This window comes from Hylobates moloch, unplaced genomic scaffold, assembly GCF_009828535.3.
Source record: "Hylobates moloch isolate HMO894 unplaced genomic scaffold, HMol_V3 SCAFFOLD_22, whole genome shotgun sequence".
NCBI classification, from domain to species: Eukaryota; Metazoa; Chordata; class Mammalia; order Primates; family Hylobatidae; genus Hylobates; species Hylobates moloch.
Genome location: NW_026652297.1, coordinates 924372 through 948146, shown reverse-complemented (window position 1 = coordinate 948146; position 23775 = coordinate 924372). Strand labels below are relative to the sequence as shown.

General features: G+C 43.6%; 1 protein-coding gene and 1 non-coding gene across 4 annotated transcripts in view; one reads left to right on the top strand and one right to left on the bottom strand.

Annotated features, from left to right (window-relative positions):
- The window catches only part of TFCP2 (transcription factor CP2), a 78745-nt gene extending 55817 nt beyond the window's left edge, over nucleotides 1-22928 (bottom strand). The window contains exons 1-2 of one of the 3 annotated variants that reach the window (XM_058433753.1): nucleotides 22878-22928; nucleotides 22086-22791 (exon numbers count right to left, since the gene is read on the bottom strand). In XM_058433753.1, the coding sequence (XP_058289736.1) occupies nucleotides 22086-22207 (122 nt within the window). In that variant the 5' untranslated portion in view covers nucleotides 22208-22791; nucleotides 22878-22928. Of the gene's footprint in view, nucleotides 1-22085 lie in introns of all 3 variants that reach the window. The other 2 variants (XM_032144401.2, XM_032144402.2) reach the window with 2 other exon arrangements.
- Nucleotides 13351-13457, top strand: LOC116462200 (U6 spliceosomal RNA). The gene has a single exon (XR_004246289.1). It is a non-coding gene; the product is annotated as a U6 spliceosomal RNA (small nuclear RNA).
- Nucleotides 22929-23775: the final 847 nt, after the last annotated feature.

Here is a 23775-nt window from a genome sequence, read left to right as displayed (position 1 = left end):
AAGAAAATTTATGAACTTACAGTAAAAAGGACTAACGGCATAACTTAAAAGAATGAAGAAATAGATTACGTGTTAGATAAATTTTTTCTTACTTTTTTTTCTTTTTTTTCGAGATGGAGGCTCGCTCTGTCACCCAGGCCGGAGTGCAGTGGCACTATCTTTGCTCACTGCAATCTCTGCTTCCCAGGTTCAAGTGATTCTCGTGCCACATCCTCCTGAGTAGCTGGGGCTACAGGCATGCATTACCACACTCAGCTAATTTTTTGCATTTTTAGTAGAGACGGGGTTTCGCCATGTTGGCCAGGCTGGTCTAGAACTCCTGGCCTCAGGTGATCCACCTGCCTCAGCTTCCCAAAGTGCTGAGGTTACAGGGTCAGCCACCGCGCCTAGCCTTTAATTTGTTATAAGGTATTTTAGACATAAAAAAGATAAAACAGGCCGGGCGCGGTGGCTCACGCTTGTAATCCCAGCACTTTGGGAGGCCAAGGCGGGCGGATCACGAGGTCAGGAGATCGAGACCACAGTGAAACCCCGTCTCTTCTAAAAATACAAAAAATTAGCCGGGCCCGAGTGGCGGGCGCCTGTAGTCCCAGCTACTCAGAGAGGCTGAGGCAGGAGAATGGCATGAACCCGGGAGGCGGAGTTTGCAGTGAGCCAAGATTGCACCACTGCACTCCAGCCTGGGCCACAGAGTGAGACTCCGTCTCAAAAAAAAAAAAAAAAAGAAAAAAAAAAAAGATAAAACAGTAGAACAAATGACTGTGTACACTCTAGGCAGCTTAAGATACAGCATTAACCGTTGAAGCCCCCTATATTTTTCCTCAGTTATATCCCCTCCAACTCCCAGAGGCAACATTATCCTGAATTTGCACTTAATCATTCTTAGCTTGTCTTTATATTTTTACAGCAGTGCCATCTTTTAAAAAGTAGTGAAGTATGGCTGAGTGCAGTGGCTCACACCTGTAATCCCAGCACTTTGAGAGGCCAAGGAAGGCGGATCACCTGAGGTCAGGAGTTTGAGACCAGCCTGGCCAACATGGTGAAACCCCTTCTCTACTGAAAATACAAAAATTAGCTGGGCATGGTGGCAGGCGCCTGGAATCCCAGCCACTTGGGAGGCTGAGGCATGAGAATCGCTTGAACTCGGGAGGCGGAGGCTGCAGTGAGCCGAGATTGCGCCACTGCACTCCAGCCTGGGCAACAGAGCAAGCCACCATCTCGAAAAAAAAGAAAAAAAAAAAAAAAAAAGTAATGAATTAAAAATTCTTTTTAATTTTAAAATTTAAAAAGTAATGGATAACCTTTGCAGCAAAACAGGGTGAATCTCATCTAAATACACTGTCCATCATAAGAGACTTAGAATGAAAGGGAAAGTAAAGAACAGTAACAACCGACCAACTCTGAGACAAAGAGAGAAGATTTGGAAGATAGACAGGTGATAATTGAAGTGGGGAGAAATGAAGAAAAAAAGTACTGAAAAAGCACAGCAAACAACAACAACAAAAGGGCAAAAATCAGTCTCAATAAAGAGACTTAGGTCTCAATGAAGAGAGATTGTTGCCTCAGGAACTGCTATAGTACTTGCCTTTTTTAACAAAATGGAGAGATAGTGAATTCATTCATTCAACAAATCAGCGCAAACTACTTATTAGGCACTATTCTAACAGTAGGCAGAGGGCAGAGAACAAAAGAAAATCCCTTCTTTTATGAAGCATGAAGTTGGGGAGAGAAGCCAACAAATGATTTACACATCAGATGTTAGGGAAGAAATAAAGCAGAGAGGGTAAAGAAAGCAAGGAGTGCTGGTGAGGGGCAGGAGGCTCTTGCTATTTTACGTGAAGGACATTAGAAGGCCTCTCTGATAAAACGACATGTGAGCAGAAACCTAAAGGAAGTAAGGAACATACAGGAATGTTTCAGGAAGAGTAACTCCAAATGCAAAGACACTGAGGTGAGACTGGAGCCCTAAGACCAAGTGCGGCTGCAGCAGAGCAAGCCAGGGGAAGAGTATATTAAATGGCTGGAGGAGCAGACCGTATGGATCCTTGCCAGACCTGTGGCTTTTATTCAAAGTGCGATGTGAAACCACTGGACAGTTTTCGGGAGAAAAGTAGCACGATCTGATGAACGCTTTAAAGAAAGTGATCACATAATTTATCACTAAAACAGGTACACCTTAGTGAGTGAAGAAGGGTGATATTAATAGTTACCTTAGGACAGTATTAATAAGACCTCATTTTAAAAGGCTTCTCTGTGTGCAAGTCATTTTGAAGGGATTCCTCCTGGCCAAACCTGGAACACTGTCATCAAAATATATAGTGATAGAAGATTGCATTGTATTCAATAAAGTAAGAATCTATGAGTCTACATTGATAAAAAATAATAGGAACAGAAAGCTCTTTCTTACAGTAGAAAGCCAACTAATAAATGTAGAGGGAAGGCAAAAAGAGAAAATCACTTGGCAACGATCATAAAGATAACTGATTAGGGCAAGAATCATCTGAATGCTAAAATTAACAGGTGAAAGTTTGAGAACAGGGTATTTACATAGTCTCAAAACATCTCCCAAGACTTTATTACAAAAGGCAAATGAATAACTTTATGATGGAGAAAACTGGACCCTACCACTCAAGTAACACTGCCAGTAACAGGAGCAATAAATAGCATGTGCATCCTAATATGATACACAGAGAACTCAGCATCACTTCTTAGGTATTAATGCCCAACATGCATAACCTGAATCTAACCACGAGGAAACAATAGGCAAAAACAAATTGAAGGATGCTCTACAAAATAACTACCCTGCACTTACCAAATTGTCAGTGTCATAAAAACACAAAGACTCAAGAACTGTTCCAGATTAAAGGAGATGAAAGAGACAAGGTCACTGAATCAACACATGATATTGGATATTCTTTTACTATAATGGATATTATTAGGACAACTGACAAAATCTGAATGAGGTCTCTAGATTACAGCATTGTGTCAGCGTTAAGTTCCCGATTTTGATCATTATACCATAGTTATGTAAGAGAATTTCTTGTTTTTAAAAAATACAAACTGAAGTATTTAGGTGTTTGGGGCATCACATCTGCCTTTTACCTTTAAATCATTCAGAAAAAAATAATTTTGAGTGTGTGAGAAATTCTGAGAAAGAGAAGGATAAAGCAAATATATTAAAATATCCTTTGGGGAATCTACGTGAAGGGTTTTCACAAATTCTTTGTAGCATTCATGCAAATATTATACAAGTCTGAAATTATTTTTTCCCACTGCTTTTTATTGTGATAAAATACACATAACAAAATTTACTATCTTAATCACTTTTAAGTGGACAGTTCGGTGGTATTAAGTACAATCACGTTGTTGTACAACCATCACCATCATCCATCTCCAGAACTCCTTTCATCTTGCAAGGCTGAAACTCTTATAGCCACTGAACAGTAACTAGCCCCTGGCAACCATCATTGGTGGTGATACTTTCGCAGCTAGCTGAGGGATCAGGACTTGGGCAAAGGAGAACTATTTGCATTCTTTTTGTTTTCCATTTTTAAAATCTGTAGTAAAATATACATAATACAATGTTGGCTGGGCACAGAAGCTCATGTTTGTAATGCCAGCACTTTGGCAGGCCAAGGCAGGGGGATGGCTTGAGGCCAGTTCTAGACCAGCCTGGGCAACATAGCAAGAACCCATCTCTCTAAAATCTTTAAAAAATTAGCTAGGTGTGGTGGTGTACACCTGTAGTCCCAGCTACTCGGGAGGCTAAGGCAGGGGAATAACTTGGGCCCAGGGGTTTGAGGTTGCAGTGAACTGTGATTGTGCCACTGCACTGCAGCCTGGATGACAAAGCAAGACCCTGTCTCGAAAAAAAAAAAAAAGTTATCATTTAACCTTTTTTTGTTGTTGTTGTCTATACCAATGCTTCAATCTGTAATATTTTAACCATTTTTAAGTGTACACATCAGTGCTATTAAGTACGTTCACAGTGTACTTAACCATCACCACTATCCATTTTCAGAACTTTTCATCATCCCAATCTAAAATTCTGTGCCCATTAAACAAGAACTACTCACTCTCCCCTCTCCTGGTTAACCACTGTTTAACATCCTATCATTATGAATTTGACTACCTGAGGTATTTCACGGCAGTGGAATCATATATTTATCATTTTGTGTCTGACATTTCATACACCATAATGTCCCAAAGTTTATCCATATTATATTACACATCAGAATCTCTTTCCTTTTCAAGCCTAAATAATCTTCCATATTATATACCTTTTGTTTATCTAGGTTGCTTCCGCCTTTTGGCTGTTGTGAATAATGTTGCTAAACATGGGTGTACAAATAGCTGCTCAAGTCGCTGCTTTCAATTGTCTTAAATATATACTCAGAAGTGAAATAGCTGTATCATAATTCTACATTTAATTTTTTTGAGGAACCACCATACTGTTTTCCACAGTGAATGCACTTTACATTGCCACCAGCAATACATAAAGGTTCCAATTCCTCTACATTCTTGCCAAGACCTGTTACTTTTTTTACTAGCAGCCATCCTAAAGGCTGAATAATATTCCATTTTATGTACTTACAACATTTTGCTTATCCATTCATCCCTTGATCAATGGGCTATACTTATGAACATTAAGTACACAAATATCTCTTAGAGACCCTGCTTTCAATTATTTTGAGTATACATTAGGTCATCCTTATCTGATGAGGGGATCCAAGACTCCTACGGATGTGTGAAACCAGGGAGAGTATCAAACCCCATGTATAGTGTGTTTTTTCCTATACATATATATCCATGGTAAAGTTAATTTATAAATTAGGCAGAGTAAGAGATTAACAACTAAAAATAAAATAACAATATATGGTAATAAACTATATAAATGTGGCTGGGCACAGTGGCTTACGCCGGTAATCCCAGCATTTTGGGAGGCCGAGAGGGGTGGATCACTTGAGATCAGGAGTTCGAGACCAGCCTGGCCAATATGGTAAAATCTCGTCTCTATTAAAAATATAAAAATTAGCCAGGCGTGGTGGCAGGTGCCTGTAATTTCAGCTACTCAGGAGGCTGAGGCACAAGAATTGCTTGAGCCTGGGAGGTGGAGGTTGCAGTGAGCTGAGATGGTGCCACTGCACTCCAGCCTAGGTGACACAGTGAGAGTCCATCTCTAAATAAATAAATAAAAGTGGTCTCTCTCTTTCTCTCAAAATATCTTATTGCACTATACTCACCTATTTTCTTACAGGCCACAGTTGACCTTGGGTAACTGATATCTCAGAAAGTGAAACCTAGGATAAGGGGGAACTACTAAACCTCCACAAGCAGAAGTACAGGATCATATGATGTGAGGAATTTTAGGTGTCAACTTGACTGGATTAAAGGATACTTAAAAAGCGGGTAAAGCATGATTTCTGACTGTATCTTCGAGGGTGTTTCCAGAGGAGACTGGTGTGTGAGTAGGTTGACTGAGGGAATAAGATCCATCCTCAGTGTGGGAGGGCGACATCCAAAGGGCTGGGTGCCCACCCAGATAGAACAAAAAGGCAGAGTAAAGGTAAATTCATTTTCTCTCCTGGGGCTGGGACACCCTTCTCCTGCCCTTTGATATCAGTATTCCAAGTTCTCCAGCCTTTGGACCCCAGGACTTACACCAGTAGCCTCTCAGGTTTTCAGGCCTTCAGCCTTGGTCTGAGAGTTATGCCATTGGTTTCCCTGGTTCTGAGGCTTTGAGACTTAGATTGAGCCATGCTACTGGCATCCCTGGTTCTCTAGTTTGCAGATGGCCTATCACAGCCTTCTTAGTTTCCATAATTGAGTAAGCCAATTCCCCTAATAAATCCCCTCTCATTCACCCATCCATCCATCTATAATCCTATTGGTTTTGTCTCTCTGGAAAATCCTGATACATATGGTAATTTTATTTTTAATTTTTGGAAGAACCACCAATTTTCACATAGGCTATGCCATTTGACACGACTACCAACAGTGTACAACGGTTCCAATTTTTCCATGTCCTTCCCAACAATTATTTTCTGCTGTTCTTGATAGCAGCCATCCTAATGGGTGTGAGGTAGTATCTTGGAGTTTTGACTTGCATTTCCCTAATTAGCAATGTTGAGTATCTTTTCATGTGCTTATTGGTCATGGTGTATAATCCTTTTAATATGCTGCTAAATCTGGTTTGCTAATATTCTGTTGATGATTTTTACATCAAAGTTCCTAAGAAATGTTAGTCTATAGGCCAGGTGCAGTGGCTCACGCCTGTAAAGCCAGCACTTTGGGAGGCCAAGGAGGGTGGACCACTTGAGGCCAGGAGTTTGAGACCAGCCTGGCCAACATGGCAAAGCCCCGTCTCTACTAAAAATTTAAAAATTAGCTGGGCGTGGTGGCACATGCCTGTATCCCAGCTACTTGGGAGGCTTTGGCACGAGATTCATTTGAACCCCAGAGGCCCAGGCTGCAGTGAGCCAAGATTGCACCACTGCACTCCAGCCTCAGTGATAAAGTGAGACTCTTTTTTGTCTCAAAAAAATAAAAAGAAAGAACTATTAGTCTATAGATTTCTTATAGCATCTTTGTAGGGCTTTGGCATCAAGACTATTCATCCATTTTGCATTGCTATAAAGGAATACCTGAGGCTGGGTAATTTACAAAGTAAAGAGGTTTATTTGGCTTATGGTTCTGCAGGCTGTACAAGAAGCATGGTGCCAGTATCTGCTTCTGATAAGTACCTCAGGAAACTTTCAATCATGGCAGAAGGTGAAGGAAGAGCAGGTATGTCACATGGCAAGAGAGGAAGCAAGAGAGAGGGGGGAGGTGCCACACTTAAACAACCAGCTCTTGAGTAAACTAATAGAGCAAAAATGCACTCATTACCATAGGGACCACACCAAGCCATTCCTGAGGGATAAACCCCCATGACCCAAACACTTCCCACTAGGCCCCACCCACCTCCAACACTGCAGATCAAATCTCAACTTGAGATTTGGAGGGACACATATCCAAACTATATCAAAGATAATGCTGACTTCACAGAATGAATTAGTGAGTGTTCTTTCCTCTTCAATGTTTTGAAAAGTCTGAGACGGATTGGTGTCAGTTCTTCTTGAAATGTTGATAGAATTCACCAGCAAAGTCATCAGGTCCAGAGATTTCTTTGTTGGGACATTTTCGATTACAAATGCAATCTCCCTATGAGTTATGAGACTATTTACATTTTCTATTTCTTAGTAGTCTTGGTAGGTTTTGTGTTTCTAGGATGTGACCATTTCATCTAGGTTACCCAATTTGTTGGCATACAATTGGTTTATTAATCTTTTTCCCCAAAAAACTAGTCAAGTGCAGTAGTAAGGATGGGGGAAAGAGTAGAACAAGTTCTATCTGTAACTGACTGTCAACAATCAATTAAGACAATTCACTATCTCCAGATCAGCCTACAATTGCTTATCGTATTCTATTATAATCTCTCTTTTTTTTTCTTTTTTTTTTTTTTTTTTTTTGAGATAGAGTTTTACTCTTGTTGCCCAGGCTGGAGTGTAATGGTGCAATCTCAGCTCACTACAACCTCTACCTCCCAGGTTCAAGTGATTCTCCTGCCTCAGCCTCCTAAGTAGCTGGGATTACAGGCATGTGCCACTACGGCTGGCTAATTTTCTTATTTGTATTTTTAGTAGAGATGGGGTTTCACTATGTTGGCCAGGCTGGTCTCAAACTCCTGACCTCAAGTGATCCGCCCACCTCAGCCTCCCAAAGTGCTGGGATTACAGGAGTGAGCCACTGCGCCCGGCTCATGATCTCTCTTTTTAAGAGAAAGGCTCTGTCACCCTAGCTAGAATGCCATGGAACAATCATGGTTAACTGCAGCCTTGAATTCCTGGACTAAAGCAACCCTTCTGCCTCAGCCTTCTGAGTAGCTAGGACTACAGGCATGTGTTATTTTTTTGTATATACAGGGTCTCAGTATGTTGTCCAGGCTGGTTTGAGCTCCTGGGCTCAAGTGATACTCCCATTCTGGCCTTCAAAAGCATAGAGATTACACATGTGAGCTGCCATGCCCAGCCTACCCTTTCCATTTCTGTGGAATTGAGGGTAATATTCCCACTTTCATTTTTATCTTTAGTATTTCAGTAATTTGAGTTTTTCTTTTTTTTCTTTTCTTTTTTTTTTTTTTGAGACGGAGTCTTGCTCTATTGCCCAGGCTGGAGTACAGTGGCGTGATCTTGGCTCACTGCAACCACTGCCTGCCTCCTGGGTTCAGGCGATTCTCCTGCCTCAGCCTCCAGAGTAGCTGGGATCATAGGCATGCACTAATTTTTGTATTTTTAGTACAGACAATATTTTGCCATGTTGGCCACACTGGTCTCGAACTCCTGAACTCAGGTGATCCTCCCACTTTGAACTCCCAAAGTGCTGGGATTATAGGCATAAACCCCTGCACCCGACCCATTTTAATTTTTTTTCCACTATAATCTTAATTTTTTTTTAGAAACAGAGTCTTGTTCTGTCACCAAGGCTGGAGTGATGTGGCATGATCATAGCTCACTGCAGCCTCAAGCAATCCACTCACTTCAGCCTCCTGAGTAGCTAGGACTACGGGCATATACCACCATGCCCAGCTAATTTTTCTTCTTTTATTATTTTTTGTAGAGACGAGGTCTTGCTATGTTGCCCAGGCCAGTCTTGAACTCCTGACCTCAAGAGAGCCCCCCCATTCCTAAAGCACTGGTATTACAGGTATAAGCCACCATGCCTGGCCTCCATTATAATCTTATAGGACCACTGTTATCTATGCGGTCTGTCACTGACCAAAATATCATTTTGCAGTACGTGACTTTACTGAGCCTTCTGCCCACCCCGGGCATGCACAATGACTTCTTAATTTCTCCCATCTATTTGGTTCCTTTTGATCATCCTAGTCATCAGTATCTGTTTTTTTGTTTGTTTTTTAAGATAGAGTCTTGCTCTGTTGCCCAGGCTGGAGTGCAGCGGCATGATCTCGGCTCACTGCAACCTCTGCCTCCCAGGTTCATGTGATTCTCCCGCCTCTGCCTCCGGAGTAGCTGGGACTACAGGTATGAGCCACCATGCCCAGCTAATTTTTATATTTTTAGTAAAGACAGGGTCTCACCATGTTAGCCAGGCTGGTCTCCTGACCTCAAATGATCCGCCAGCCTTGGCCTCCCAAAGTGCTGAGATTACAGGCGTGAGCCACCACACCCAGCCCCTAGTCATCAATATCTGGCTCTCAAAAGGGAAAAAAGAAAAAAAAATGGAGACGGGGAGTATGGTGCCAGTGCTTTAAATCTCCTGGACATTGGCCAGGCGCAGTGGCTCAAGCCTGTAATCACAGCACTTTGGGAGGCCAAAGCGGGCGAATCACAAGGTCAGTTCGAGACCAGCCTGGCCAACATGGTGAAACCCCATCTCTACTAAAAATACAAAAAAAAAAAAAAAAATTCGCCAGGCATGGTGGTGGGCGCCTGTAATCCCAGGTACTCGGGAGGCTGAGGCAGGGGAACCGCTTGAACTCAGGAGGCAGAGGTTGCAGTGAGCCAAGATCACGCCACTGCACTCCAGCCTGGGCATCATTGTAAGACTCTCAAAAAAAAAAAAAAAAAAAGAAAAAAAAAGAAATCTACTGGACATCACTTCAGTGGTGGTAATGCGGGGACTTGCAACAAAGTGGTGAGATGCAACAATAACCATTGCCTCTTTGCAACTCTGTGATCAAAACCAGCAATTCTTTCTTTTATTTTTAATTTATTTTTTATTTTTTTTGAGACGGAGTCTCTCTCTGTCACCCAGGCTGGAGTGCAATGGCATGATCTTGGCTCACTGCAAACTCCACCTCCCAGGTTCAAGCGATTCTCATGCCTCAGCCTCCCAAGTAGCTGGGATTACAAGCGCCCACCACCACGCCCAGCTAATTTTTGTGATTTAGTAGAGACGGAGTTTCACCACATTGGCCAGGCTGGTCTCGAACTCCTGATCTCAGGTGATCCACCCACCTCAGCCTCCCAAAGCGCTGGGATTACAGGCATGAGCCACCGCGCCTGGCCAGAAGCAGCAATTCTGATTGGAGCACAGATTTCTGAAATTTGGGTTTTTGTTTTTAGAGACGGGGTATCACCATGTTGCCCAGGCTGGTCTCAAACTCCCAGGCTCAAGCAATCCTCTCACCTCAGCCTCCCAAAGTGCTGGGATTACAGGCACCAGCCACTGCACTTGATCCAGATTCCTGATATTTGGAAGAGATGGTCCTTTCTGCCCACCTTAGGTTCCACAAACTACGTGCAAGCTGCTCCAGGAACATGTGCACAGCTGCCTGCCGTGGGGCTGAGGGATGTGGATGGGCAGCTGCTATTGTGCTAAGCGCTGAAACTGACTGAAATTAACCAAAATTTACCATCCAGGATTGGATGGTAAATTGCAGTTAATTCCTCACAGTTGTAAGATTTCAATAAACTCCAGAGTTCCAAAGGAGATGCATCAGACAGATTCTGCCAGAGCAACTGTTATCTTGGTGGTGGGGAGACAAATTTCTGGTACCTCCTACTTTATCAACTTCCCAGAATCCTCTCTGAATTTTTTTTTTTTTTTTGAGATGGAGTCTCGCCCTGTCACCCAGGCTAGAGTGCATTGGCAGAATTTACGCACACTGCAACCTCCGCCTCCAGGGTTCAAGCGATTCTCCTGCCTCAGCCTCCCAAGTGGCTGGGATTACAGGTGCCCACCACCATGCCCAGCTAATTTTTTGTATCTTTAGCAGAGACGAGGTTTCACCCTGTTGGCCAGGCTGGTTTCAAACTTCTGACCTGGTGATCCATCTGCCTTGGCCTCCCAAAGTGCTGGGATTAAAGGCATGAGCCACCGCGCCCGGCTGTGAATTTTTCTTTTACTCTGCTTTTTCCATGTTGAGAATGAAATTATCTTTTAAGTGAAAAAAACATAGGCACTGGCACTTACAAAGGGTTCTTTCTGTGTAGAGAACAGATTGGATGAGTGTGTGTGTGCACATACACTGAGTCAGAAGGAGGGTTGGATCAACTAAATGGGTGCTGAAAATCAGGGACATCGGTCATGGAAGATGACAGAGCAGGAACTCCAGGAGTTAGTACCTTCACCAAAATAACTATTGAGATGGCAAGAACTGCTTGAGGTGACTATTTTAGGACTCTGGGGTCTAATGAAACACTTGCAGTGTCCAGAAGAGTGCTTGATGAAGAAAAAAGTTGGTAAATTTTAGTGAATTTTGGCATTTGGAATAGCATCTATCATTCTCTAACTCCCATCCCTGTGGTACGCAACTGTTGGGATGGCAGTTCCTGTTGCAGCTTGCTGGTGCTAGGGTGGGAAATAGGGGCTTTGTCCTCCAAAAATTGAAGTTAAGTGTTTCGTTCACTACTTTTGATTGCTGAGGAGCTGCCAGAGCGCTGGCCACTGTTTCACACATGCACACCCCCAACTGAAGTTGCCTCCCTAGTGGCACTAGACAAGTGAACTTAAAGAGAGAGAACACTCTTTGTTTCTTTCTGTTTTCTTTTCTTATTGGATCTAAGCATTTAAGGAAATCTCTGTCAAGTCATTGAAAGACCACAGAGATAAAAGAACAGAGACTTCAGTGACCGCATGCAACCAGATATACACTCTTTGCAAAGACAGTTTGGAAAAGTCACTAAACAAATGCAGCTTTCATAAACAACAACAGTAATCCCTAGGGAGGCAGTGGAATCTGACTTTCAGAGTTACCATATTACAACACACAAAATGTCCACTTCCCAACAAAAATTTGTAAAGCAAACAAAGAAACAGGACTATATGGCCCATTCACAGGAAAAAAAAAAAAGAAATTGGCTGGGCACAGTGGCTCACGCCTGTAATCCCAGCAATTTGGGAGGCCGAGGCGGGCAGATCACAAGGTCAGGAGATCGAGACCATCCTGGTTAACACGGTGAAACCCCATCTCTACTAAAAATACAAAAAATTAGCTGGGCGTGGTGGTGCATGCCTGTAATCCCAGCTATTCAGGAGGCTGAGGCAGGAGAATAGCTTGAACCCGGGAGGCAGAGGTTTCGGTGAGCCAAGATCATGCCACTGTACTCCAGCCCAGGCAACACAGTGAGACTCTGTCTCAAAAAATAAATAAATATTAATAATAATACTTTTTTTTATTCGCACCACTGCACTCCAGCCTGGGAGACAGCAAGACTCTGTATCAAAAAAAAGAAATTGACAGAAACCACCCCATAGCAAGCCCAGACAATGGACCTACTAGACAAAGACTTTAACTGTCTTAAATATGCTCAGAGAGTTGAAGGAAACCACGAAAAACAAAAACAAAACAAAACAAAAAACTAAAGGAAATCAGGAGAACAATGTATAAACAAGTAAGGAATATCAATAAAAATATTTTAAAAATATAAAAATGAATGAAATAGCAATTCTGGACATAAAGATACAAGAGCCAAAATAAATATTTCACTAAAGGATTCAACAGCAGAGTTGAACAGGCAGAAGAAAGAATCAATGAACATGAAGATAGAATTGAAATTACATAAGCTAAGGAGCAGGAAAAAAAGATGAACAAAGAAAAAGGAACAGAGGCTGGGCACAGTGGCTCACACCTGTAATCCCAGCACTTTGGGAGGCTGAGGTGGGTGGATCACCTGAGGTCAGGAGTTCAAGACCAGCCTGGCCAACATGGCAAATCCCCATTTGTACTAAAAATACAAAAATTAGCCAGGTGTGGTAGCCCATGGCTGTAGTCCCCACTACACAGGAGGCTGATGCAGGAGACTCGCCTGAACCCAGGAGGTGGAGGGTGCAGTGAGCCAAAATGGCGCCACTGCACTCGAACCTGGGTGACAGAGCTAGACTCCATCTCAAAAAAAAAAAAAGAAAGAAAGAAAAAGGAAAGAGCCATGGGGCCTACTGGGGTACCATCAAATGTATCAATGGCTAAACCAACCTAATTAATACATGCATTACCTCATATGCTTCTCTTTTTTGTGGTGAAAAACACTTAAAATCAATTCTACTCTCTTAGCAATGTTCAAATATACAATATATTGTATTCACTATAGTCCCCATGATGTACAAGGGCTCTTGAACTGAATCCTGGTTTTTTGTGGTTGGGTCTCACTCTGTCGCCCAGGCTGGAGTGCAGTGGCGCAATCACAGTTCACTGGCACATCTACAACCCTAAATTTCCCTCTGAGTTTTTACTATATCCCTTAAGCTTTGGTGTGTGTGTTTTCCTTTTAATTTGTCTCAATGTATTTTCTTATCTCCCCAATGATTTCCTCTTTTTATTCATTTGGTGTTTAAGTGTATTGTTTAATGCTCACTTCAGCAACACATATACTAAAGTTGGAATGATTCAGAGAAGATTAGCATGGCCTCTGAGCAAGGATGACATGCAAATTTGTGAAGCATTCCATATTTTAAACATTTCAGGGCTGGGTATGGTGGCTCATGCTTGTAATCTCAGCACTTTGAGAGGCCAAGGCAGGAGGATCGCTTGATCCCAGGAATTTGAGACCAGCCTGAGCAACATGATGAAACCCTGTCTCTTCAAAAAATACAAAAATTAGCTAGGCATGGTGGCACGAGCCTATGGTCCCAGCTACTTGGGAGACTGAGGTGGGAGGACTGCCTGAATCTGGAAAGTTGAGGCTACAGTGAGCTGTGATGGTGCCATTGCACCCCAGCCTGAGCAACGGAGCAAGACCCTGTCTCAAAAAATAATAGTAATAAGGCCAGGCGCGGTGGCTCACGCCTATAATCCCAGCACTTTGGGAGGCCAAGGCGGACAGATGACCTGAAGTTGGGAATTCAAGACCAGCCTGACCAACGTGGCAAAACCCTGTCTCTACTAAAAATACAAAAATTAGCTGGGCGTGGTGGTGTATGTCTGTAATCCCAGCTACTTGGGAGGCTGAGGCAGGAGAATCGCTTGAACCCTGGAGGCAGAGGTTGCAGTGAGCCAAGATCACGCCACTGTACTCCAGCCAGGCAACAGAGCGAGACTCTGTCTCAAAAAATAAATAAATAAATAATAATAATAATAAAATTTTAGAAAGAAGGCAGAGTATGGTGGCTCATGCCTTTAATCCCAACACTTTGGGAGGCTGAGGTGGGAGGATCGCTTGAGCCCATGAGCTCAAGACAAGCCTGGGCACCATACTGAAACCCCCATCTCTACAAAAAATAAAAATAAAAAGAGAGATTAAAAAAAGAAAGACTTTAAGTCAATACTTTAACTTCAGACCTTAAGGAACTAGAAAAAGAAGCACAAACTGGACCCAACCAAAAGGAGGGAATAATAATGTTTAGAGCAGAGATAAGTGAAATAAAGAATAAAAATAAGGCAGGTGCAGTACCTCACACCTGTAATCCCAGCACTTTGGGAGGCTGAGGCAGGAGGATCGCTTGAGGCCAGGAGTTCAAGGCCTGGGCAAGACAGTGAGACCCCATCTCTATGAAATTAAAAAAAAGTTAGCTGGGTTTGGTGATGCATGCCCGTAGTCTCAGTTACTCAGGAGGCTGAGGTAGGAGGATCACTTGAGCCCAGCAGTTTGAGGTTGCAGTGCATATGATCACACCACTGCATCATTCCAGCCTGGGTAACAGAGCACGACCCCATCTCTCAAAAACAAACAACAACAACAAAAACCAAGAAGAATAAAAATAGCAGAATCAACAAAACCAAAAATCTGTTATTTAAAAAGATCAACAGAATTTACAAACTCTTGGCTGGGCATGGTGGCTCACACCTGTAATCCCAGCACTTTGGGAGGCTGAGGCGGGCAGATCACGAGGTCAGGAGTTCAAGACCAGCCTGGTCAACATGGTGAAACCCTGTCTCTACTAAAAATACAAAAATTAGCCGGGCACGGTGGCAGGCACCTGTAATCCCAGCTACTGGAGAGGGTGAGTCAGGAGAATTGCTTGAACCTGGGAGGCGGAGGTTGCAGTGAGCTGAGATCATGCCACTGCACTCCAGCCTGGGTGACACAGCAAGACTCCATCTCAAAAAAAAAAAAAAAAAAAAAAAGGAATTTACAAACTCTTGCTAGACTGACTGGCAGAAAAAGAAAGAAGATGAAAATAAATAAAATCAGAAATGAAACTGAGGATATTACTACTAATTTTACATAAATGAAAGGATTATAAGAGAATACTGTGAATGACTATAAACCAGCATATTAGATAATTTAGATAAAACAGACAAATTTTTAGAAACATTAAAGTACCAAAACTGCCTCAGAAAAAAATTAAAAGTCTCAACAAACCTATAACAAGAGATTGAATTGATAAACAAAAACCTCCCAACAAAGAAAAGTCCAGTATCACATGGCTGCATTGGCAAATTCTACCAAATATTCAAAGAATTAACACCAATCCTACTCGAACTCCTTCAAAAAACAGAAAAGAACGGAACACTTCCTAATGTTCTATGAGGCCAACATCACCCTGACACCAAAGCCAGAAAAAGATATGATAAAATTCAGGCTGGGCATGGTGGCTCACACCTGTAATCCTAGCACTTTGGGAGGCTGGGGCAGGAGGATTCCTTGAATCCAGGAGTTCAAGACCAGCCTGGGCAACACAGGGAGACTTGGTCTCTTAAAAAAAAAAGATGACAAGAAAACTATAAACCAATATCCCGTAAGAATATAGAAACAAAAATCCTCAAGAAAATAACAGCAAACTGCAAACTGGATCCAACAGTACATTTAAAAGATTATATACCACGACCAACATTTATCCCAGAAACGCAAGAGTGGTTCAACATAAGGAAATCAATCAATGTGATGCACCACATTATAATCTCAATAGACACAGCAAAGATATTTGAAAAAATTCAATACCCTTTTATGATTTAAAAAAAAAATCAGCAAAAGTTCAAAGACATTATGCTAAGTGAATAAGTCAGTCACAAAAAGACAAATCTATGATCCCACATATATGAGGTTCTTAGAGTAGTCAAATTCATAGACACAGAAAGTAGAATGGTGGTTGCCAGAAGCTGGAGTGAGAGGAGATGGGAGGTTAGTGTTTAACAGGTACAGTATTTCACTTTGGGATGAAAAAGTTCTGGAGACAGATCACGGTGACGGTTGTACAACAACATGAATGTACTTAATTACACTGATCTGGACATTTTTAAAGGGTTAAAATGATAGAATTTTATGCTATGTGTATTTTACCACAATAAACACACACATACACACATATTCAGCAAACTAGGAATAGAAGGAAACTTGTTTAACACTAAAACGGCATTTATGAAAAACTCTGAGTAGGGCATGGTGGCACATGCCTGTAGTCCCAGCTACTCAGGAGGCTGAGGCAGGACTGCTTGAACCCCGGGAGTTCGAAGCTGCAGTAAGCCATGAACATGCCACTGCACTCCAGCCCGGGCAACAGAGTGAGACCCCATCTCAAAAAAATAAAGTTGGCCGGGCACGGTGGCTCACACCTGTAATCCCCAGCACTTTGGGAGGCCGAGGCAGGTGGATCACCTGAGGTCAGGAGTTTGAGACCAGCCTGGCCAACATGGCGAAACCCCACCTCTACTAAAAATACAAAAATTAGCTGGGCATGGTGGTATGTGCCTGTAATCCCAGCTACTTGGGAGGCTGAGGCAGGAGAATCGCTTGAAGCCGGGAGGCGGAGTTGCAGTGAGCCGAGACCATGCCATTGCACTCCAGCCTGGGCAACAAGACCGAAAACTCCATCTCAAAAAAAAAATAATAATAATAAATAATAAATAATAAATAAATAAAAGTTAACATCTGTGAACAGCCTGGGCAACATAGCATGACCCTGCCTCAAAAGAAAAAAAAAAAGAAAGAAAAAAAAGATAACATCTCTGACTGTGGGTCACTATATTAATCGATGCTTAAAGTTGTTTTTCAGGAATTAGGGGACAGCTCTTACCCAGTTGAGACCACGAATCCTTCAACTGGACCTGCATGAGTGCCCAAAAAGTGACCTTTTCATGTCAGAGGGACAAAAACTCCACACTTAGATCATGTTAACACTGCCATTTTCTGCACGTGTCCTATGAAGAGCAATGTAGCTCAATTATGCTAGTGCAGAAACCTTGATTACCTCACCTTTCCTACCTGCCAATCACCTTTCCCCAGGCTTTAGACCACCCTGCGTCCTACCCCACAAATACTGCCAAGCCCTATTTTCAGGGTGCCAGATTTGGGATTTGCTCCCCTGTCTCCTCATTCAGCAGCCCTATGAATAAAATCTTGTCTCTTTTGCAAAACCCATCATCATAGTGATTGGCTTGCTGCACGTGGGCAGGATGAACCTAGTTTGATATCACAACCATCATCACAAGCAATTTTAGAACATTTTTAACACCCTGAAAAGAAACTCCATTCCCACTAGTAGTCCCTCTCCATTCCCTCCTCCTCCACAGTTCTAGTCAACCACTAATCTATTTTCTCTACAGATCTGCCCATTCTAGAAATGTCATAGAAATGGAATCATATGTTATGTGGTCTTTTGTGACTGACTCCTTCACTTATCATGTATTCACAATGAATCTCCTTTCCTTTTAGTATAAAGTTTGTGCCACAATAAAAATGTAAGAAAAAAAGAATAATAAAAGTACCACTGATAAGGATTAAATAAATCCAATTAAGATGACTCTTTATAAAATACAAATTAATAGATTTGAAGATGAAATCATTATAAGATGCAACAGAAAATAAACTAGGGTAAAACAAATGTGTCAGAGAAGATATTTTATAAAACAAATTGCTTGTCAAAGAGAGTATTTTCCCTAATAAAGATGTAGAAAGTCAGACTGCTTGATTTTTTTTTTTTTTTTTTTTTTGAGAATCTCACTCTTGTCCCCTAGGCTGGAATGCAGTGGCTCGATCTTGGCTCACTGCAACCTCCGCCTCCCAGGTTCAAGTCATTCTCCTGCCTCAGCCTCCCGAGTAGCTGAGATTACAGGCGTGCGCCATCATGCCCAGCTAATTTTTGTATTTTCAGTAGAGACAGGGTTTTACCATGTTGGCCAGGCTGGTCTTGAACCCCTGACCTCAAGGTGATCCGCCCACCTCAGCCTCCCAAAGTGCTGGGATTATAGGTGTGCACCACCGTGCCCGGCCTGATTGACTCTTAGAACCAGTTGGCAAAGATTATTGCTGGAGGGTGGCACACTAAGGTCCAAGGTCTTATTAAAAGGAGAAATAGGCCTGGGAACTGTGGCTGACATGTGTAATTACAGCAATTTGGGAGGCCAAGGTGGGAGGATCTCTTAAGGTCGGGAGTTAGAGATCAGCCTGAGCAATAAAGCAAGATCTAGTCTCTACAAAAAGTAGAAAAACTGGCTAGGTGTGGTGGTGTGACCCTGTAGTCCTAGCTAGTCAGGAGGCTGCAGCAGGAAGATCACTTGAGCCCAGGAGTTTGAGGCTGCAATGAGCTACAATCACGCCACTGCACTCTAGCTTGGGTGACAAGAGTGAGATGTTGCCTCTAAAAACATAAATAATAAGACAAAATTAAAATTTAAAAAATAAAAATCAGGGCTGGGCACAGTGGCTCACACCTATAATCCCGGCACTTTGGGAGGCTAAGGGGGAAGGACTGCTTGAGCCCAGGAGTTCCAGAACAGCCTGGTCAACATAGGGAGACCCTGTCTCTGCAAAAAATTTAAAAATCAGCCAGACATGGTATCTCGTGACTGCACCCCCAGCTGCACTCCAGCCTAGGGGACAGCTACTTGGGAGGACTGCTTGAGCTCAGGAATTCTAGGCAGCAGTGAGCTGTGATTGAGCCACTATACTCCAGCCTTGGCGACAAAGCAGGACCCCAACTCTAATGAACAAATAATCAGATTTCTAGTCTGTGCCCCAATCACTGGAGATGGGACCCTGTAAACTGGTGTTTTGTTTTGGTTTGGTTTTTGTTTTTTTGAGACAGGGTCTCACCCTGTCACCCAAGCTGGAGTGCAGAGGCACAATCACAGCTCACTGCAGCCTTGACCTCCTGGGCTCAAATGATCCTCCCATCTCAGCCTCTGGAGTAGCTGGGACTAGGGGCAGGCACCACCATACTCAGCTAATTTTTTTATTTTTAGTAGAGAGAGGGTCTCCCTATGTTGCCCAGGCTGATGAAAACTCCTGAGCTCAAGCAGTCCTCCCACCTTGGCCTCCCAAAGTGCTAGGATTACAGGCATGAGCCACCATGCCTATCCCCAACTGTATTTTTATTTTTATTTCTTTTTTTTTTGAGACGGAGTCTGGCTCTGTTGCCGAGGCTGTAGTGCAGTGGCACAGTCTCGGCTCACTGCAACCTCCGCCTCCCGGGTTCATGCAATTCTCCTGCCTCAGCCTCCCAAGCAGCTGGGATTACAGGCATGCGCCACCACACCTGACTAATTTTTGTATTGTTAGTACAGACAGGGTTTCACCATGTTGGCCAGGCTGGTCTCAAACTCCTGAACTCAGGTGATCCACCTGCCTCAGTCTCCCAAAGTGTTTGGATTACAGACGTGAGCCACCGCACCCGGCCCCCAAGTGTATTTTTAATAAGCTGTGCAGGTGACTCTTATGAATACTAAAATTTGAAGACCAATATCTAATTAACACAAATTAATAGAATAGATTAAATGTGTATAAGATTCAAGAGAGCTGGGTGCAGTGGCTCACGCCTGTAATCCCAGCACTTTGGGAGGCCAAGACGGGTGGATCACCTGAGGTCAGGAGTTCGAGACCAGCCTGGCCAATATGGTGAAACCCCGTCTCTACTAAAATTACAAAAATTAGCCGGGCATGATGGCATGCGCCTGTAGTCCCAGCTACTCGGGAGGCTGAGGCAGGAGAATCACTTGAACCTGAGAGACAGAGGTTGCAGTGAGCTGAGATTGCACCACTGAACTCCAGCCTGGGCAACAAAGCGAGACTCCATCTCAAAAAAAAAAGTCAAGAGAATAGTGACAAGTACCTAACACATGAAAAAAAGGGTGAAAAAAAACAAAAAAGCCGGGCGTAGCATTATATGCCTGTAGTCTCAGCTACTTAGAAGGCTGAAGTGAGAGGATCACTTGAGCCCGGGAGATGGAAGTTGTACTGAGCCAAGATGGTGCCACTGCACCCCAGCCTGGGTGACAGAACAGGACCTGTCTCAAAAAAAGAAAAGAAAAGAAAAGAAAAAAAAGAAGAAAGTACTTAAAATGTTGGCACACTATGCTCTCAAGAACTCAAAGTGATGTTTGAAAACTTGTGCATTTGATTTTGATGTTGAAAAAAACTAAATGTGTAAATATGCAAGCCATTCTAATGTCTGTGAAAACCACACAGGGCATGATTTGTAAAGCACTCTTAATTAAATGTAAGATGGCACAGTATCAAGAGCATATGGTATTGCACCTAATAGATTAACAAATGTTTGCTGGTGATGTTAACTATTTTTATAATGAGTACAGTTATATTTAATTATTTCCAGCCTAACCTCTGGTAACCTAAACAAAATCAAACTTTTTGCTGTATCTTTACACACATAACAGCATAAAAAATTGTCAAATATTATGTCAGATGCTCATGTGTAAGTTCAGGGTCAGGGCACTTACTTTCAGACCAAATTAACCTCTATTTTTATGCTCAGACTTACAGAAACAAGGACAGGTGAAACCAAAGTTGAATTTCTCATGACTAAGAGCACTGCATGATAGAACATATAGAACTCAAGTTTCCCTGAAAATCACTAAAATATTTATATAATGATAGCCTTTTTTTCCAATTTTTCTTAATTTTTAAAATCTTTTTTTTTTTTTTTTTTTTTTTAAGTTTAAGAGATGAGGTGTCACTCTGTCACCAGGCTGGAGTACAGTGGTGCAATCACAACTCACTGCAGACTCAAACTCCTGGGCTCAAGCAATCCTCCCACCTCAGTCTCCTGAGTAGCTGGGGCTACAGGAACATGCCACCAGGCCTGGGTAATTTATCTGTTGATTTATTTGTGGAGAGAGGGTCTTGAACTCCTGGCTTCAAGAGATCCTCCAGTCTCCACCCCCAAAGTGCTGGGATTACAGGCATGATTATTATTTAAAATAATAGTCTTCATTATTCTAAGTAAAGATTCCTGAAGATGCTTAAGTATTAAATTATCTCCTTTTTTTTTTTTTTTTTGAGACGGAGTTTTGCTCTTGTTGCCTACGCTGGAGTGCAATGGTGCAATCTCTGCTCACTGCAACCTCTGCCTCCCGGGTTCAAGCGATTCTCCTGCCTCAGCCTCCCAAGTGGCAGGGATTACAGGCCCGCGCCACCACACCCCGCTAATCTTTATATTTTTAGTAGAGACGGGGTTTCACCACGTTGGCCACGATGGTCTCGAACTCCTGAGCTCAAGTGATCCGCCCGCCTCAGCCTCCCAAAGCGTTGGGATTACAGGAGTGAGCCACCGCAGCCGGCCAAAAGGAGATTTTTCATCTGTTATCAACAACTGGCTTGATACATAAAGATCCAGAAGCATCTTAAGTTTTCTTCGTCACTTTTTCATTTCACAGCTTATGTTTTAAAAGTCAGAAATCCCAGAATTAAGTAAAGTCTTAAAGCAAGCTAGTGGTAAGATACAGCTGTGTGGACTTCTTCATCAAGGACTTCCATATCTTTCCAACAAGAAACGAACCAATATTCATCATTAAGCACCAGCTCCCAATTTCCCAACTTCCTAGATACCCTTCCTACGCTATATGTAACCCTTCTTCACACAACGTCAGATTTACCCACACATACACCATCAGTCCCCAAGTCTCCCACATTGGCACGAAAGCCTCTCAACATTCATCTGGTTGCTAATCAGGGACCACCACTCTTCCTTCTTCCACTGATCCTGCACAGGCTTCATATCGCCTACAATCGCTTTTTCCATTTCTTCCACAACACTAACTACCCAAAGCGACAAATGAACAAGTCCCTTTTCCCCAATCGTAAACAGCTTTTTAAAACTCTATACACCTCCTTCTCACTCAACCCCTTTTCTTAGTGTCTATCCGCCTTTTGTTAATCAGAAGGTGTAGGGTCTGGGAAAATCTCACTCACCTCATGCTATAGGCACCAGCACCCAGTTCCTGGCCGATCCCGGACAGGCTAGCATCAAAGTCCTGCACCAACCCGGATTCAATCACTTCGTCGGCCAGAGGCAGCTTCAGAGCCCAGGCCATCCTGGCTCCTTTCTTGCCCCAGGAGACACCGTGTCTTGTACAAAGGCGCGGAGGGTAATTCTACCCAACAGGAGTAACACAAACCAAGAAAACTACAAACCAGGGTTTCCCACGCAGTGCCCACCAGCCACCCCCAAGCCCGACCAGCACTGCTCGTACAACTAATCTCCCGTACCCTTGGCTGCTCGTTCTTGGCTGCCCCAGGTTCCAAAATCCCCCCTGCCCAGCTCTCAGGAACGTGAGGACCCCTTTGCTCAACTACTGCAGACTTCCCAGAGGCAGCTCTGGACTCCCGCACTCCCACTCCTCTTGAGAGTTCGTACTGGTGGCTCGCTGCTTCCCAGTCAGACCAGCAGCCGCCGCAGGAAGCCAGCCCGGCGCTCCCACGCTGCTTTCGCACCTTTTCCCCCGCCCCTTTCTGCTGGAGGCCCCCTCCCTCCCAGGGCTCGCTCTCTTTCCCCTCCAGGCCTCGCTTCCGGTCAGTCCCACGATCACTTCCGGTCACCCCTTCTCAACCCCACGGCTTAGAACCAAATCCAGGTTTCCGCTGAGCCGACTCCTCGCCCTCGGTAGCCCTCCACTGCCTGGAAACATGGAAGGAGAAAGTCCAGCACAGGTGTGAAACCTAGACTCGCCAGGCCCTTCCACAGCCCGCCGCCCCGGCGCCAACCAATCATGGCGTCCTCTTTCTTCGCCTGCCCGGCGAACATGACGTCACGCTGTCGTTAGCCTATAAAGAAGAGACCTCGTCAGTCTCGGCAGCGATGATAGGCGGGCTGCGCCACGGCTCCGCCCCCGAGATGGGCTGGGCGGTGACGGGGAGGACCCGGCGTGCAAGTGTCCGGGTTTAAACGTCTATCCGTGTAGTTACCAGAGTTCTGGTATCCGCTACCCATCGAGTCGTCATCCTGAGCCATGGAAGGAGCCCTTCTTCTAGCCTTATGAACCCACTCCACCCCTGGCGGACTCTTGACGGCTTCCCAAACGCTCCTTACGTGTGCGCGCTTGCTCCTGCCCATCCTCCTGTCTCCTTAAACTCACCTCTCCGGAGGTCAAGACCCTGCATAAGTCTCACTTCCCTGTATATTCATTTTATCTTCGGCATCCTCTCTAATGCATTTGAACAGAAAAGCATGAGATCAGTAAAAATGTGGTTTTTAGGCCGGGCGCGGTGGCTCACGCCCGTAATCCCAGCACTTTGGGAGGCGGATCACCTGAGGTCGGGAGTTCAAGACCAGCCTGACCGACATAGAGAAACCCCGTCTCTACTAAAAATACAAAAATTAGCCAGGTGTGGTGGCGCGGGCCTGTAATCCCAGCTACTCAGGAGGCTGAGGCAGGAGAATCTCTTGAACCCAGGAGGCAGAGGTTGCAGTGAGCCGAGATCGCCCCATTGTACTCCAGCCTGGGCAACAAGAGTGAAACTCCATCTCAAAAAAAAAAAAAAAAAAAAAAAAGTGGTTTTTAAAAGGTTGTTGTGCTGGTATGGAGTGTTGAAATTTAAAAGATCTGAAAATCAGAGTTTAGGCTGGCGTCTTCATTTACTACTTTGGTGTCTTCAGAATAAT